Source organism: Brachycentrus maculatus, unplaced genomic scaffold (genome assembly GCF_059751285.1).
Source record: "Brachycentrus maculatus isolate JH-2025_06_01 unplaced genomic scaffold, ASM5975128v1 h1tg000114l, whole genome shotgun sequence".
NCBI lineage: Eukaryota > Metazoa > Arthropoda > Insecta > Trichoptera > Brachycentridae > Brachycentrus > Brachycentrus maculatus.
The window spans coordinates 431175-448932 of NW_028280867.1; the positions used below are offsets into that span (position 1 = coordinate 431175).

General features: G+C 34.8%; 2 protein-coding genes across 2 annotated transcripts; one reads left to right on the forward strand and one right to left on the reverse strand.

The window, feature by feature from the left end:
- Positions 1-304: 304 nt before the first annotated feature.
- e(r) (enhancer of rudimentary) lies at positions 305-5866 on the reverse strand. Its single transcript, XM_088259190.1, has 3 exons — positions 5783-5866; positions 3955-4140; positions 305-2825 (listed from the first exon to the last, which is right to left on the reverse strand). Exons 1-3 carry the CDS (start codon positions 5783-5785, stop codon positions 2703-2705), a joined length of 312 nt encoding a protein of 103 aa, XP_088115316.1. The 5' UTR covers positions 5786-5866; the 3' UTR covers positions 305-2702.
- A 646-nt stretch (positions 5867-6512) lies between these two features.
- On the forward strand, positions 6513-16981 carry LOC148309988 (NADH dehydrogenase [ubiquinone] 1 alpha subcomplex assembly factor 3). Its single transcript, XM_088259187.1, has 6 exons — positions 6513-6650; positions 6840-6948; positions 7685-7743; positions 10758-10851; positions 12098-12240; positions 13363-16981. The coding sequence occupies exons 1-6, from the start codon at positions 6577-6579 to the stop codon at positions 13469-13471; spliced, it is 588 nt and encodes a 195-aa protein (XP_088115313.1). The 5' UTR covers positions 6513-6576; the 3' UTR covers positions 13472-16981.
- Positions 16982-17758: the final 777 nt, after the last annotated feature.

Sequence of the window (17758 nt, forward strand, 5' to 3'; positions counted from 1 at the left end):
GAAAAATTGTTTGCGGCGACACTTAAATGAGTAATAAAATAATATTAACACATTTCGGACGGGTGTTATTTTACACCTGCGGACTGCTGGCGACAGGATCATATAATTGTGTACATATAGCTTAGACCTTAACAAAGAGATTGGTACATAATATTCATATAAAAACATTAAATAATTCCTTCTGCTCTGACGTTGAAATGAGGCCGGCGCAGAAGATAAAAAATGTTCTTCCCGTCACTAAGCATCATTCCATCCAACGGGTAGAAATACCTTTCCCGTCCTTAGTATGTTAATAGAAGATTAATTTTTTTTTACATTTGACCGGATTTTTGTCCATTATATCAGAAATTCGTCAAATAGAGGTCCGTTATATCGTGGCTTAACTGTAATATATCTCTCGTAAATTACTATACTTTTTTTGCAAAATTTTAAATTTGTGCTGTGACTAATAAAATCACAAATAAATGTGTCCTCTGTCATCTTCAAACCGCTTAAATAAATCAATTGAAAAAAAAACATGCAAAGTCGAGTTTGTATTGACTACCTTAACTTGCAGCGCTACGTGCTGCTGAAATATAAACCATAAAAGCAGCAGAAAGGAGAAAAATTGACGCATTTAAAATGTGGTGAATCCCATGGACAGCTAGACGCACCAACGGGTCCATTTGCCAGGAACTATTGAATGGCTTGACTTTGGCCAACGTCTGTACTCAACGGATTTTTCAGTTTTTTGGACACGTTGCGCATGGCAATGAGGATATCCTGGAACAACTGCTTGTGATGGGTAGCCTGGAGGGTAAGAGAAGGAGAGGAAGATCCCCACATGATGGAATTAAGGTGGATGGAGCACTACAGGCAGCGCAGTCAAGGGATAACTGGAGAAGAGTCATTGCTTCCACTACGATCACAACCCTCAGTAATGAGGACTAAATTATTTTCAACGAAGAGGTGAAAATTATTTACAAACCAACGTACAGCAGTACGGTACCTATTTGAAACACGTAAGGTGACAATAACACATCAAATTAGATCAACGCTGCCAAAAAACACTATCAGCCCGTGAAAATCTGAGATATTAAAACATTTTACTTATAAGGACGTGAATTCTACAACAGATATTTAACCCATTGCTACACAAAGCCGGCGAATCGCCGGCCAAGGTCAATTTGTCACAGACTCACAAAGCTGGCTATTTGGCTGTTTGTCTTTGAAGTGATTTTTTTTTTACATTAAAACTGAATATCAGTGTAACTTTTACAACTATGAACTGAACACACCCTTCCTAAACTACCTGGGGATGAGCCATAATTATCTAGCTTACCAACACAAAATAATTATGCTTTTTTAAGTTTTACCATTTTTGTTTTGTGTGTAATGTTATTGTAATAAAAAAATGTGTCAAAATTAAATAAGAGAGCAAGCAAACAAGGCCGCTGCTGTAGCTGGATGCTTGAAAGATGCTGTACGGAGAAATAAACACATGCTGAAAGAGAGTAAGGTGAGAATTTTTAAGTGTTTGTAAGACCGATCATGATATATGGCACAGAAACTAGAGCCGACACCGCGACAACAAAAAGCCTTCTTAGGACATCCGAAATGAAGACTCTACGACCCATTGCAGGCCTAACACTTCGCGACAGAATAAGAAACTCTGAAAAAAGACAAATCTGCGACGTTGAAGATGTTGTGCGATGGGGAAAAGAAAGAAGACATTTCTGGAGAAATCATGTTGGAAGAGCGAGTTTGGATCGAGTAGTGAGGATAGCAGAAGACAGCAGTATAAGCGGGATCAGACCCCCAGGAAGACCACCTAAACGATGGAGAGACAGCTGGTCTTCTACCTCCCAGGAGCGGACCGGAGAATGATAGAATATAGTCCTATATAAAGAAGAAGAAAAATTAAATAGTGTTGTATGAACAAATTAAGTCATAAACTTTATAAAATAAAACAACTTTGTTTTAACCACTGTTTATTGGTTATGTGGAAGTTTTTGGTATCGTAAGGGAAGGATAATTAACTATAACCTAACTATGAGTATTTCAATGTTTTAGAATTAGTACATAAACCATGATGATGACAAGGTTCTTGTCGAAACCGGTTGGAAAAAGTGTACCAATAAAAAGTGGTTTAAACAAAGTTGTTTTATTTTATAATGTTAATAAATGTGCCACAAAGTATCTGCGAAAAACATTAAAGAAATTATGTCATCTTTGTAAGTGGTGCAATGGGTTAAATTAGCCTGTTGCCAAAAAACACTATCAGGGCGTTTGTGCACTGCACGGAATTTTACCTTCCAGCACTTCAGTTAGCGTGATAAAACGGATGATTGGCTTGGATTGGCTTGTGCTTTTGTCCATCTTTCTTCGGATCGGTGATCTTGATTGGTGCATGAACACGTTGGGCATTAATTAGATCACGCTAAACTGTCGTAGTCGTTTTTATTTTTATAAACCGGACTGCCGAACGGTAACATTCCGCGTAGTGCACAAGCGCTCTCAGCCCGTGAAAAACTATGAAATTCAAACATTTTACTTTTAAAAACAACGTGAATTCTACAGCAGATATCAAAAATTTACGATCATTTAAAAAAATATAAACACATTGAGTGGCGAGTCCTTTTGTCTGCCGACGGAAAACACACAAGGTAGAACGTCACTCTTTACACAAAAGTCGGTATGCACAAATTGAAGAGTCGGTGGGTCTAGTCGGTCTGCCCAGCCGCCTGCCGTAGCAGCACGTAGATCTTTTCCTTAATCCAGTCTTTGTTGTATGGCGCGTACGTGTTTGTGGACTTTTGGTATACCAGGCAGCTCAGGTCTGCCAACTGAAAAGTGGAAAAATACAGTCAGCAAAACATGATAGTAAATAAATCAATATTTATTGTTTTGGCTTTGTGTATTCACTTTGTGGTAAGGCATGATGAAATAGTTAATGAAAAATACTTGTTTTTTACCACTTGAGTTATATTTATTTTATTTAAACGACTAGTTTCAGAAGCTACAGATGCTTCCATCTTTGGGTCTGAATATAAACACATCGCTCACTCCTTTCGAGAACAAATAAAAAAACTTGATTGTCAGCAAATCATTTTTAAAGTTTAAAAATTTAATAAAAAGTATTAAAAATAAATATCCAGCCACTTATTGAACTTTTTACTGTGCAACGGATCTTTTTAGGTAAAACCTGAATGTTTTTTCTCCATTTAAAAAAATATTAAGTACACTTAAAAAAATAATTAAACAATACCTTCAAAATGCAAAAACAACACATTCTGCCCTGTAGCGGGTAGATATTAAGTTAAAAATATGCCACTTTTGCTGGGATATAGTACATTTTCTGGGCATTCTGAAAACATGCATAACTGAAAATTGTCGATTTTTGATATATGACGTTGTCGAAAGGAGTGAGCGACATGTGTTGGCAAAAAGCATCATTTTAAGTTAACTACAAACTCGTTAATCTCAAAACTACTGTTTTTAACTTACGGCTATTTGCCTTTGCACATTTGTGTTGATGGTATATGAATATTGTGCAAAAAGAGAGAAATGTAAGGATTTTTTTTTTATTTGTATACATTTATTTAAATCACAATTTATATATATTTAGAACTTTTTTTTGCAGAGACCCACCAAGCCACCTTGTGTGTCTTGTCAGTGGAGTTCTTTTTTAATACATTTTTATTGTTTTTAACCATTTTAACCTAATATACACACAAAAAAGAGAAAAAAATTAAGAATATAAACATTTTACAATTTTCATAAAATTAACTCTTGATTCCCCATTCCTTTATTTTGCCTTGGTTCCTTATTTCATTTTGACCTCTAACATCCGTTGGCAGCAAATTAAAAATGTTTGGAAGGATATATAGCAGTGTTCGACTCCCATATTTATTGTTAATTCTTGATAAAAACTATGATGAAGAAGACGCAAGGTTAGATTAACGTCTGTCTTACTTGGTCTATGAAGTCAAAGAGTTGCGAGATGTCGTATGTGATGGTGGGGGTGTTGGGGTTCCTGCGCTTCAAGTGCTCCTCGTATATCTTGCAGACGCCCTCCATGCAGTCGTTGACGCTCTCGTAGTCGGAGTACGTCCGCGTCTCGGGCCTGACCCCCGGCTGCACCAACAGTATCGTGTGGGACTGGAATGAATGCAAAAATTAACTACAGAAATGCCAAACGGCTATATGATTGAAGAAAAAAAATCTAGTGATATTTCGAACCGATCTGCTTATCAGTTTTTTCAACCTTTCCCTCCCGGTGATATATATTTATTACAACTTAAGTTTAAAAATGAGATTATCAATATAAAATATAATGGGTAAAGTGATAAAATATATAAGTAGTTTATTGATGAATGTTAGCAAATCCAAAATAATGGTTTTTGAAAGAGATGAATGTAGATCTGAGTGTAAAATATTGGTAAATGGAGAGATTTTGGAACAGGTAAATGATTTTGTATATTTCGATAGTATGTTTTCTAGGGATGGAAAGATTGATAAAGACATAGAAAGGAGATTAAATGCTGGGAACAAAGTGAATGGTTTACTGAAATTAGTTATGGCCAATAAAAACCTATCAGCGAAAGCTAAACTGGCAGTGCACAACGGAGTCCTGGTTCCGACCCTAATGTATGGAAGTGAAACATGCAGTTGGGAAAAGAAGGATGAAAGTAGACTGAATGTAGTCGAAATGCGATCTCTCAGAAGAATGTGCGACAAAACAATGTATGATAGATGTTTGAGTAGTGAAATAAGGAAGGAATGCAAAGCTGAGACAAGCATTATCGATAAAATTAAGAAAGGTGTGTTGTGATGGTTTGGACATGTAGAACGAATGAGTGAGGAAAGAATGATAAAACAAATTTATGAGGCGAATGTAATTGGAAAAAGAAGCTGAGGAAGACCGAGAAAAACTTGGCACAATCAGGTATGCCAAATACTTGAAAGGGGTCAGGTTAGGAGTCGTAACAATCGGCGGGTGTGTATGAGGAGATGCATAAGCATGGAAGAGGCGAGGAATGTTTGCAAAGCAGAGTGGTGTTCTATTCTCTCTGCCTACCCCTGCGGGGAAGCGGCGTGATGGCTTTGAATTCCAACTGATTTTTGTTAATATTTTAGTCAAAAGGATAATTCTATCTTTACAGGGACATCATCTTTGGTCAAGTGCCGTAAATAAATTTGTATAAAAATAATAACAAATGCATTATCAAAAGTTTTATATACTGACTTGTAGATATCACACGAAAGTAACTTTATAATATGAACTACCACGGACGGATGTATGAATGTAAAATATTCCTAGGCAGCTGTATGCCGATGGGTAAATTGTCACTCGATGAAACCTTTTGGATTAAGGTAGCTGTTTTGAATAAACCAGAATAAATAAATAAGCACTTATAAAAACTACCATTGAATATAATGCACAAACATCAAACGATATTTTTTTTCGATATTGAACAAATAATGCCATTCGACGTTCTGTCATACATTTGACATTTGTAAAAGGGATTCGTGGAGAAATTACGCAAAATAAGACTTAATATAGGGCTATAATATGAAAGGGATACATTAATTTTTGCTTGTGTGTATAAATTAATAAAACACAATGTGTTTCAAAAATCTTCCGGGTAAAAATAACACGAAGTTGCGCCGACAGATCTAACCTAAATTCTATTTTTCAAACCGACAACATAATGTTTTGACAGGAAATTGATGAAAGGAATGGAATGGAAAGGAGGTGTGATGTTAAAAAACAACGTAAAAATTAAAATTATACAATTACCATTTCTCGATTGAATATTATCAATCTCAGTAAAATTGCTAAATAAACAGAAAACTCGACAGCGCTCAATCTTGACCATAGATTTTTCCCAGAAGATCCTAATGCATAGGTGCCAGCAGACGAGTAATTTATTTATGGCGTTTAACGATTTCGGATTTTTCAATTCGGAATTTGTTATCGCTCAGAAGGAACATTAGATCTAAAAAAGACTAGTTGTCGGACTACGGTCCCATAATTAGTGTCGTAGACTCTTGAGTAACAATTTTTAGATTCGAACCCACTCCACCACAGTTTGATAACTGTTTTTTAATAATAAGCCTCTTGGACTCACAGAAAAAGTGCGAAATTGAAGTACTTTGTAAATAATAAAAATACAAATAATTTTTTTTTTTAAATTTAAATATTTCCTTTATAAGATTCCTTCATTCGATATTTTTAAACACGAAAATGCCAGTAAAAAACTATTGTTAGCGGCAAAGTTAAAAATATATATTTCTTGACATCATTTTTATTGAGAAAGGGGAGTTGATCTTAGTGTACATCAATAATTGAAGAAGTATTATCGATTTTAAGAACCTAATTAAATTTGTACCCATCTACAAAATTAAAAAAAAAAAAAAAAAAACGTGCTGCGCATATTAGTAGGTACCCCTTTAAAAAAAATGATTTTTTTATGCATAGATATTGCCCATCAACATGTAGACTGGGCTTCTAAAAAATTGACAGTTCTTAAAATACTCACATAACCTAAAACTGGATGTCAAAAGTCAAAACTGACTTAAAACAATATTAAAATGAGTTATTTAAGTAATATTTGCCGCAGAGTTATAGGACACTCTATAAAAACTCAAATTAAGCCCTTCTTGAGGTAAGTTTATTCAGAAAACATGCTTATTTAATGTTATTATCTAGTCCGCAGTTAGCTATGATTTATAAAATAAAAACACAGTAAATGATATTTTGTAAGATATGTTACATATTTATGCATTTTTATGCATTTAATTTAATGATTCGTTAACCCGAAAACATATTTTCTTTATTTTTTGTTTAATTTCAGTGCCTACCCTATTCGACATGGCAGCGCCTACGATTCAGACGGCAAGACCACAATTACTTTCTTAAACAAAGAGTTCGAGCGAGCGCTATTCATCGACGGCATTAGTAATGTAAGTTTTAAAAAAAACTCAAGAAGTGAAGAAAACAGTAAAATGTTTCTGTTCCCCCTGCATAAAATAGTGCATATGGTACTCGGCTGTCCAAACTCAAAACACAGTAAGGGACATTTTTTTGTAATATGTTTTTTTTTTGCATTTTTGGCCTGAGTAGAATCTACTCAGTCCAAAAATCCAAAAGAAACGTACTACAAAAAAATGTCCCTTACTGTGTTTTGAGTTTGGACAGCCGTACTGCATCAGTTGGATTCAAAGTGGCAATCGGGGATCACTTGAAGGCTAGATAATTGTTTCTTTAGATACCAGTCAAGAGTTTATTTTTAAAACTAACTAACCATCACTCTGCTTCCGTACGCAGGGGTAGGCAGAGAATAAAACGCCACACCACTCTGTCTTTGCAAACATTCTTCGCCTCTTCCACGTTCATGCATCTCCCCATACATACTTGACGATTATTACGACGATAATTAAGAATATTTATTGTCTTGTCTATAAATGTGTTTTCTTCTTCTTCTTCCCAACTAATCGTCTTTGTGGGCTGTTGGGGTAAGTTCTTCTCGTCTTCAGGTTGCAGGTCCTTCTATCTTGGGTAACGTCACCAAGGCCATGCCTTCAAATCATGTTATCTTTCTGTGGCATCCATTAATTTTTTGATCTTCCTCTAGATGTTATTCCAGGAAGATCTACTATGTTTATGAATGTGTATTAATTAATATGGATTATTTTTCAGGTTGGTTTCCGATTAAATAACAAAACAACGATATTAGGACCACTTATCATACTACACAGGTAAAATATCATTGAAATAATAAAATAAAACCCTTATCCGCACCCCAATGGTGCATAGGGCACTGCTTCATAGAAACGCAGTGTTATCTTGATCGTTTACACATGAAGGAAAGGTGAACAGCCCTCTGCTTCAGGTACCAGTCCAGGGTAATATTGAATAAATATTACAGTGAAAAAATCACTTATATTTATTTGACCCCCCCCTGGGAATCGAACCCGGGACCTCCAGAACGGTAGCCAAGCGTGCTGACCGGAGGCGGACCTCCTTGAAATAAAATATAAATAATATGAAAATAACACTACTACTACTACTACTACTACCATCACGCCGTTTCAGTAGGGAGCGCTCTATTTGCTTACTTTAGGTAGAGCGCGAGAGACGCCTGCAAACATTGTACAGATGGGAATCGGGTGTTGCGGCTACTTGAGATTAGTATACTGAGGGTCGGGCGGCAGACTGCCAGAGTATAATTAGGGTCCTTTTCCATACTGTCGGTAGAGAGCGGGAGACACTTGCGAGCGTTCTATTTGCTTACTTTAGGTAGAGCGCGAGAGACGCCTGCAAACATTGTACAGATTGGAATTGGGTGTTGCGGCTACTTGTGATTAGTATACTGAGAGTCAGGCGGCAGACTGCCAGAGTAAAATATATATTTTTTAAAGAAAAAACCCGCAAAGCGTCTATTTTAGATGCTTGTCTGTAGGTAGGATAATGACAGGGAAGGTAAATCTGAAAAACACATCACAAACACTCAGACCAATTAAAAATAAATCTTTCTTGAATTCATTTTGCAATTGGCGGGAATCGAACCCGTGATGCCAGTTTTACAGTCGAGCGTCTACCCAACTAGGCCACGACGCCGCCTTAATTAATTAGGGTCGGGGTTGATGAAAAAACCGCCCAACAACAATTTTCTAAGTGAAATTTATATGAATAATGATTTTTTAAAATATATTTAAAGCATTGTTAACTTTGTAGTATGGTAATATAAAATTCTTTTTACCATTCACTTTGTGTAATTTGTGTAATACCAAAAAAAATTGAAACTGGTAGTCATAAAGTAGTGTTTTTTAAAGTGGTAGTACACAAAGTGAACGATGAATGATAAGGAGATTGTTGATGATTTTTATTTGAGTTGCAGTCATTATTTGCCTTGCTTATCATACCCAAGGTTAATCCCTTCCCATAGATTGCTTAGTCTAAGACATTTTAAAATATAAATAAAATTTTAATTAAAACTTAAATGAACTACCAAATAAATTTTACTTACAGTCCATTATTTGATTCAACATCGGTTAAGCAAGATTCGTCAATATCCAATTCAAACCCCGCCCACTCCTTTCATCCTAAGAGTATATAAGCTGGTTTATTAACCTTTCAACCGCGTTCACTTTGTTCCTGAGAGACGCCCGTGCGCGGCGGTATTTCGCCGTTTTTTAAATGATTACTTTCATCTTGTCTTTAGTTAAAAAACGATTTATTTTCTTAAACAAAAATGTTCAATGGGATTCATTGTGCCTTTTTGGTACTCTATAATACACTCGTGTCACATTATTCTTGAAATATATCGTAATATAAACAAATAAGATTGTAACATAAATAAATCAAAGCACGCATCGTGTGTCACTCTTACCCACTGGTGATGCGTACCGTCGAGAGTGAGACAGATATAGGGTATGATTATGGCGCGAACTAATTACCGACCGCAAGAAAAATCAGGGATCTGTTCTTTTATTTATCCTTGTGATGTTACAAATTATTAGTCAGATATTTCAACAGACGTCATAAGGCCAAGGATTGACGTATTATTTTATCCAAAGTTCCACACCATGAAAAAATCCCTCCAAGTTGAACTGAGGTTCGAAACTTGGAGTAAAGTAAAAACACAAACGGTTATGTCAGCCGCGTACAGGGAATGAGCCGCGTGGATCCGGTTAATATGTTTAATCCTAGTGCATGTTTAACCTCGGCTCGTAACGCATGTTTGTGCTGAAACCTTTAGTGCATGTTGGTCTTAGGGTACACTTTGGTATTCTATAGTTATGAGTTGTTTCGGAGGCTACAATTGCTCCCTTCTACGAGTTTGAATATTAACATTCAAGGATTTTATATTCAAACCCATAGATGGAAACATCTGTAGCTTCCGGAACTTCTTCTTTATGAGCCCTCTGACCTCCACTGCTGGATATCCTCTTCCCCTTCTTTCCATTTCCTCTGGTCGGTTGCTACTTGCAGCCGGTTTTTACCTCCCACTGCGACTATGTCGTTTTACCATCCTTCCGAAACTAGTCGTAATAATATAATACTCAAGTGACAAAAAACAAGTATTATATTTATAATTTCGACGTGCCTTACGTAAAGTGCTCTAACTACATTTTTGTCAATTTTGAGATATTTGGTGTACGTTATCAACTGACCGTTGTCTACAAATATAAACAAACAAAAAACTAAATAAAATGAATTACGCCTAGTTTTCAGGCGTATAAGACGCTATCTACATCGAATTTTCGAAATGAATTGAACTTCTAAAACGCTAACTACTTAATTTTGACAAAGCATAAAGTTTAAAAACGATTTAACATATTATTTTTTGTGTTTTCAAATGTATAATACTAGTTTAGAATTTCAGATAAAACCACTAATGAATAAATAGAAATACGTTGAAAAAATCTTCTGAGCTCTCTCCTGTAAAGTAACCGATTTGAACTCCTAAAACGCTAACTACTTAATTTTGACAAAGCATAAAGTTTTAAAACGATTGAATACATTATTTTATCGTATTTTTGAATGTTTAATTCTAGTTGTGAATGTCAGATATAACCGTGAATTAATAAAAAGGAATACGTTGAAAAAATCTTCTTAGCTCTCTCCTGTAAAGTAACAGATTTGCAGATATAGTACTTTACGTAAGGGCCGTCGATTTGATCATGCCTTACCACAAAAGGAATGCTGAAACAATACACAACAGACATCTTCAACATACAAATGTGTTTTTACTAATGTATCATTACAGATCTGTTCTATCTTGGAATATTAGCGGAGCAGAGGAGATCACAAAAGAATCGCTTGCACTGTTTACTGTTCTGGAACCAAAGATAGATCTTTTGGTAAGTTTAAATTAAATCAAATTATGTTTTGTCCGCCTCCGTAGTGTAATGGTCAGCATGCTCGCCTACCGTTCTGGAGGTCCCGGGTTCAATTCCCAAGGGAGGTAAAATAAATATAAGTGATTTTTTCACTCTAATATTTATTCAATATTACCCTGGACTGGTTCCTGAAGCGGAAGGCTAATCACCTTTCCTTCATGTGTAATCGATCGAGATAACACTGCGTTTATATGAAGCAGTGCCCTATGCACCATTGGGGTGCGGTAAGGGATTTATTATTATGTTTTAATGTCACGATGTCTTGCTTCTCAATTCTATACAGTACTGAGGTCTGAATACAGTGAGCTTGATGATTTGCGACTAAATTGTAATCAGTACTGAACTCTGAGTTTAATGAGCGCCCTAAATATTGTTGCCTCACCTTTATATATTTTTCTAGTGGTATCTGTGTTGGGAAAACTTCAAATATTTTAATATTATAAACATATGAATACGCTTGTAATAAAGTTTACGAGTATATGAACTGTTTACCTCTGTTCTTCTCAATTATATTTGTGTTTATCTTAATATCTATATATGAATTCATTCATTCATTCAAACCCTTATCCGCACCCCAATGGTGCATAGGGCACTGCATGATGTATACACAGTGTTATCTTGATCATTAACACATGAAGGGAAGGTGATCATATGAATACAGAGACATAATTTCAAATTCAAAAAAAGTATGTAAATTCTTAGAAATTAGTTCATATTCTTAAGGCACATTCTCGCTCACACCTTTCAACAACGTCATATATCAAAAATCGTCAATTTTCAGTTGTGCATGTTTTCGGAATGCCCAGAAAATGTACTATATCCCAGCAAAAGCGGCATATTTTTAACTTAATATTTACCCGCTACAGGGCAGAAAGTGTTGTTTTTGCGTTTTGAAGAAAAGGTATTGTGAAATTTTTTTTTTAAATATACTAAATATTTTTCAAATGGAGAAAAAACATTCAGGTTTTACCTAAAAAAAACTGTTGCACAATAAAAAGTTCAATAAGTGATATTTATTTTTAATTCTATTATATTTCTAAACTTTAAAAACGATCTCCTGAAAAATATTTTTTTTTAATATATGACGTTGTTGAAAGGAGTGAGCGATATGTCCCCCTATTTTACATATTCCTTAGGATATTCTGTTTCAACGGCATTCGCTCTGTTTTATCCTTCTTAATAATTGATTTTTAAAATTATGTTTCAGGTGATTGGGTTGGGTGACCAACGTAGCACTAAGGAGTATGGAAGTAAGGTCAATAAAATGGTTAAAGAAATGGGGTTGAATTGCGAATTACTTATAACCGAGTATGCCTGTTCTACATACAACTTTCTCATATCTGAAGGAAGGTACGTATCGCATTCATTTTACTATATTTTATTTATTGTTTCGGCATTAACTTTGTGGTAAGACATGTTACAATGATTAAAGAAAGCACTTTGTTTTTTACCACTTGAGTTTTATTATAGACTACATGTTTCAGAAGTTAAACTTCCATCATTCAGGTCTGTATAATAACTAAAATATAAAATATAAAATTGTTCCATATAAAGGCCAAATTATGAATTATCTTGAAAATTTAGAAATCCAAAAAAACCTGAATTCTAATAATAATTTATTAAATAATATATTGTTTCAAAATTCTTCACCATTGCTTTCCATTTTTCCTTTGTTTTCAAACTCCGTCCTTTGACTAACCCCTTCCCTTTACTTTCTCCTCTCCTTATTTATAGAACAATTTTATATTTTATATTTTAGTTATTATACAGACCTGAATGATGGAAGTTTAACTTCTGAAACATGTATCTATAATAAAACTCAAGTGGTAAAAAACGAAGTGTTTTCTTTAATCATTTATTTTACTATTTAAATAAATTAAATGAATACCCGCACTGCCATACCTACCTCGATCAAAAAGTTCCCGAAATTTATTCAGAAAATAAAAAATACAAGATTATTCATCTAAATCGATATTTAGACTGAAAACAATGTGGTTTTTTCGGTCGCAGATTATTTGGTGCATGCCATTCACTTGCTTGATGTCTGGATTGCGTGTCATAGTCATAAATCCACGTCTTGTCTCCTGTAATGATCCGATGAATATTGGGTCAGATTTAGCCTAGAAAATCATGTCTTTTTGACTTCAAATTGGTCCCGTTTTTGCTTGAATTTCAGGTTTTTCGGCACCACTTTTGCAGCAACACGTTGGAGGCTCAAATCATCAACCAAAATGTCTTGAGCGGATCCAAAAGCGATGCCCAACTCCTCTGCCATCTCTTTAATTGTCAATTTGCGGTTAACGATCATCGATTCTTTGCTTTTGTTAATGTTTTTGTCGGTTTTCAACGTCGATAGCTTGCCACTGCGTTTATCATGGTTGACGGACTCACAATCACTTCTAAAACGTTCGTGTCACTTGTAAACAGTCGTTTACGAACAGAGATGTCAAAAAAGTGTATTTTTTGTTGCAGGAATGCAGCAGCCGCCCTCATCCCTCCTCAACATATTGATATTAGCGAAGACAATGTCCTCAAATCAGCTGGCCACTATGACTACCCTTATATGAAGGCGGGAATGTAACAAGATATTGAATGGAGCAAGTTCTCCCATACGCTCTTCGCATCTCTCTCTCAAATCATCACTGCTCGCGGCTGCAAATACCAATGTAAAATAGAGCAATATCCAAACTCCATATTTTTTATAATTAATATTTGAAGCACTAACTTTGTGATTTTTCATTTTATAATTAAAATGTTACTTTATTTAAAATCACTATAAATATTTTATTATAACTTAAGAATAATGTCTACCGGTTTCGAAGCTAACCGCTTCTTTATCAAGACTATTATTAATCGGTCTTGATAAAGAAGCGGTTAGCTTGGAAACCGGTAGACATTATTCTTTCCTGGCGCCCCGGAAGGCCGCTGACGACCATTCACCGACTATACTCAGCGGAACTTCGAGACGCCGGTCTGACCTGGGAGGAAGCCAAGGAGATGGCGCATGACAGAGTGACTTGGAGACGACTCGTGTTGGCCATATGCTCCACCTAGGGAGCGAACATGGAATGAAGAAGAAGAGAAGAAGAAGTTATAATTAAGTTATAATAAAATATTTATATTGATTTTAAAACAAAGTTACATTTTAATTATATCCATATTTTTTGTTTAAGTTTTACTTGGTAAATACCACTATTTCTTAAAACCTATTGTGACACATATTTCGATGCATCCCGCATCATTTTCAAACACCGTGTTTGAAAATATGTGTCGGGTTGTGGTCCCGTGGTTAGTGTCGTGGACTCTAAGTCAGAGTTTTTGGGTTCCAACCCACTTTACCACAATTTGATACCTATTTCTAATAATGAGCCACTAAGGCCCACAGAAAAAGTATGAAATTTAAGTATTTTTGTAAATAATAAAAACCCAAATATGTATTTCTATTTTGAAATAATAGAAAATGATGTGGAATGTATCAACCAATAGATTTTAAGAAAAAGTGGTTTTTACTTAGTAAAACTTTAAATTAAAAATGGAAAGATAGATATCACCACAAAGTGACTGCCGAATCAATTAATGAAATTCATATTTCTTGTCAATTTATTAAACGGATACTGGATTATTCACACTATGGGTTATACTTGATGATACTTCGCTCACTCCTTTCAACAGCGTCATATAATATATCAAAAAACTTGATTTCTCAGAAGATCGTTTTTAAAGTTTGAAAATATAATAAAATATATTGAAAATAAATGTCAATCCACTTATTAACTTTTTACTGTGCAACAGGTCTTATTGAGTAAAACCTGAATATTTTTTCTCCATTTGAAAAATATTTAGTACATTTTAAAAAATAATTAAACAATACCTTTTCTTCAAAATGCAAGAACAACACTTTCTACCCTGTAGCGGGTAAATATTAAGTTAGTAATATGCCGCTTTTGCTGGGATATAGTGCATTTTCTGGGCATTCCGAAAACATGCACAACTGAAAATTGACAATTTTTGATATATGACATTGTTGAAAGGAGTGAGCGACTTGACAGCTGACTTACTAATTAACTATTATCCCTTTCATTGCCTACACCAGGGCACTTTTAGAAACTTTATGTTGGTATTACAAACTTGATTTTGTTTAGGTTGGCAGTGACAGGGACATTAGAAGCTATGAAATGTATATTCACAGTAGAATTGGGATACTATTTTGTTTCACATATTGTAATAATTTTCACGACTCTCCATCTATTTCTCCATCTTAACACACTTTTTTTTTAAAATTACCTAACGTCCAAGTGACTCTGAAATCTAGCTACGGCTTATGGAACACTGTTTATCATGTCCCTACTCAACTTTATAAGTTTCAAAGCCTATGCCTACTCGTGAGTGGATTTACTCTTTATGTTTAAAGTTACTATAATTTCATGTAATTCATGAGTGAAAATTCTAGGCAAAAACACTCGCTCTTAACACACTTGGGACGGGAAAGGTATTTGTACCCGTTGGGTGGATTGACGCCTATGGACAGGAAGTGTATTTTTACCTTCTGCGCCGGCCTTGTTTTATAGTCAGTAAATAAGGAATTATTTAATGTTTAGTTGTGAATATTATGTACCAATTTCTTTATTGTGGTCCAAACTGTATGTATATAATTATCAAATCCCATCGCCAATGGTCTGCAGGTGTAAAAAACACTCGCCCAAAATGGGTTTTGTAAAAATTTTAGGGGTCTATCATCTATGTTCTTATCTGCACCCAATAGTGCATAGGGTACTGCAATATATTGACCCAGTGTTATTAAGGTACATGCTGGTTGTCACTACATTCTTTACATCGGTAGTGTAATGGCAAAGGGGTATATCTGTCAATTTTTTTATTTTCTAAGTTTGTTCCACAAAACGTCTAAAATAGTGTATTCCATAATCTGGTAAAAGGATATAGCTGTAGTTGCAATACTTATTTAGTTTTATTAAGATATGTGCATATAAAAATACATACATAAAACGAATTAGTTATTTAAAATCACAAGTTTGTTTTTGATCTCCTGCAAAATTTGGTCTGAGACAGATATAATAATAATAACTCTTTATTCCAGCTTGACTAAGTGGTGGGTGCAATACTTAGTCAGCCATATATGTTTTACATTTTTTTTTATACATTGAAATTAAAAATAATAACTAAATTAGAATAGAAATAACGAAAAGAAACGGCGAAAGAAAAAAAATAAGAAAATTTGGAGAGATGTAGATGAAGATTAGCTCGCTGGCTGGACATGCGGCAGCACTGTGCTCCAGTGCCGCCACATGTCCAGCCCCCATCTGTGCTCCACAAGCCGCTTTATGATGAGGTTGGAGCTCTTCATCACCCTCTCCCGGAGACCTGCCACTCGGTGCGTTAACAGGCCATCCCAATGTGGTAGGCGTGCTGTATACCCCTTTGCCCTTTACACTACCGCCATGTGTTGCCTCAGTGCTCCGCACAGACTTTTAAATTTTATGAATGTTAATATCCTACCTGTGTATCAAATCACCCTTTCCTTGCCTCCTCTACCTCTTCCTTCTCAACTCCTGACTTGATCCGAATCCCCTTGCCTTCCATATTTTCTTAAATTTACAGTTTTATAAATATACAGTATTGTAAAAATCATTTGTGTCAAGATTTGTTTATTATTTATTATATTTTTGTTATTATGTACTTATGTACAAGCACTATCTGCCCACTAATTTCAAACAGTCAGTTGGAAGATATTGCTTCTTAGTAATAAGCCCACCAATGTACATATATTCTGTAGAAGTTAAATAAAGAAATAAAATTAAATAATGAATATAGGAAATTTTATTTCAAATTTTCCTCGGTCTTCCTCTTGTCACATTTTCCAAATAAGACACCACCAAATCCGCTAGATCCTTATTTCCTATTGCCTGCGATGATAAGCGGTGTTGCATAAGCCGTATCTAGATTTCAATCATTTGGATGCTAGATAATACAAAAAAAAGCCTCTTTAGGTAGGTACTGAACTTTTTATGACATAGGTTTGTATTTTGGTAAAATGAACCTTGTAAAAAAAATAAGTCGAGGTTCTCGCTTCATGCGTGATATTCAATAAAATTTCCTACATACTAACATCGCATTATTTTATTTCTTTGTCAACGTAAATTAGGGCAAAATTAATTAGTTACTGATGCAACTGACATCTACAGGCTGTAATTTAAACTAAAATTGGCTGATGCAATAAATGTTCTAAAAGTAAATAATACCGTGCAATATGTTTTATTAAAATCTGGGAATATTCCTATTACAATATGTGGATACTTCATGATCTTCTTATAGCTTTCACCGTCATCGTTTCCCAAATCATTATTCTAGGAAAACAACAAATTAATCATCGGTTGCACGGCATTTTCATTATCTGCGTGATATTTGACTCACGTGAACAAGTGTTGCCATTGTCAAAAATGCGCTTGCGGTTTAGTGATTAAGCTCGCTAGCATACAGGCGTTTACCGATTTCTGAATTACGAATAAAAAAACTATCACAACTCAGAAGGAAAATTAAATTCATCTTAATCTTTAAAATGACCCACTTGTCTTTTCTATTAAAATGCTAAAAGTGTTGTCTTGGTAAACTCATTTTATATTTTTATTTATTTACAAAAATATTAAAATTTCATGCTTTTCTGTGAGCCTGAGCGGCTCATTATAAGAAATAGGTATCAAATTGGGGTAGAGCGGATTCGAACCTAGAAACTCTGACTCAAAACTTCGCAACAGAAGCCACGGGACCAAAACCCCACACCATTTAATTTTGTTTTGTATGTAATGATTGCAGTATTTTTTATTCAAATAAGCAGATTTGAAAATAAAATAGC

What these genes read in the sequence shown, in the direction of transcription:
- LOC148309988 (XM_088259187.1), top strand. Translation starts at nt 6,577, where the DNA reads ATGAGTTATTTAAGTAATATTTGCCGCAGAGTTATAGGACACTCTATA. An exon ending in CCACTTATCATACTACACAG is followed by an intron (nt 7,744 to 10,757) that starts GTAAAATATCAT and finishes GTATCATTACAG; the next exon opens with ATCTGTTCTATCTTGGAATA. An exon ending in TTTCTCATATCTGAAGGAAG is followed by an intron (nt 12,241 to 13,362) that starts GTACGTATCGCA and finishes TTTTTGTTGCAG; the next exon opens with GAATGCAGCAGCCGCCCTCA.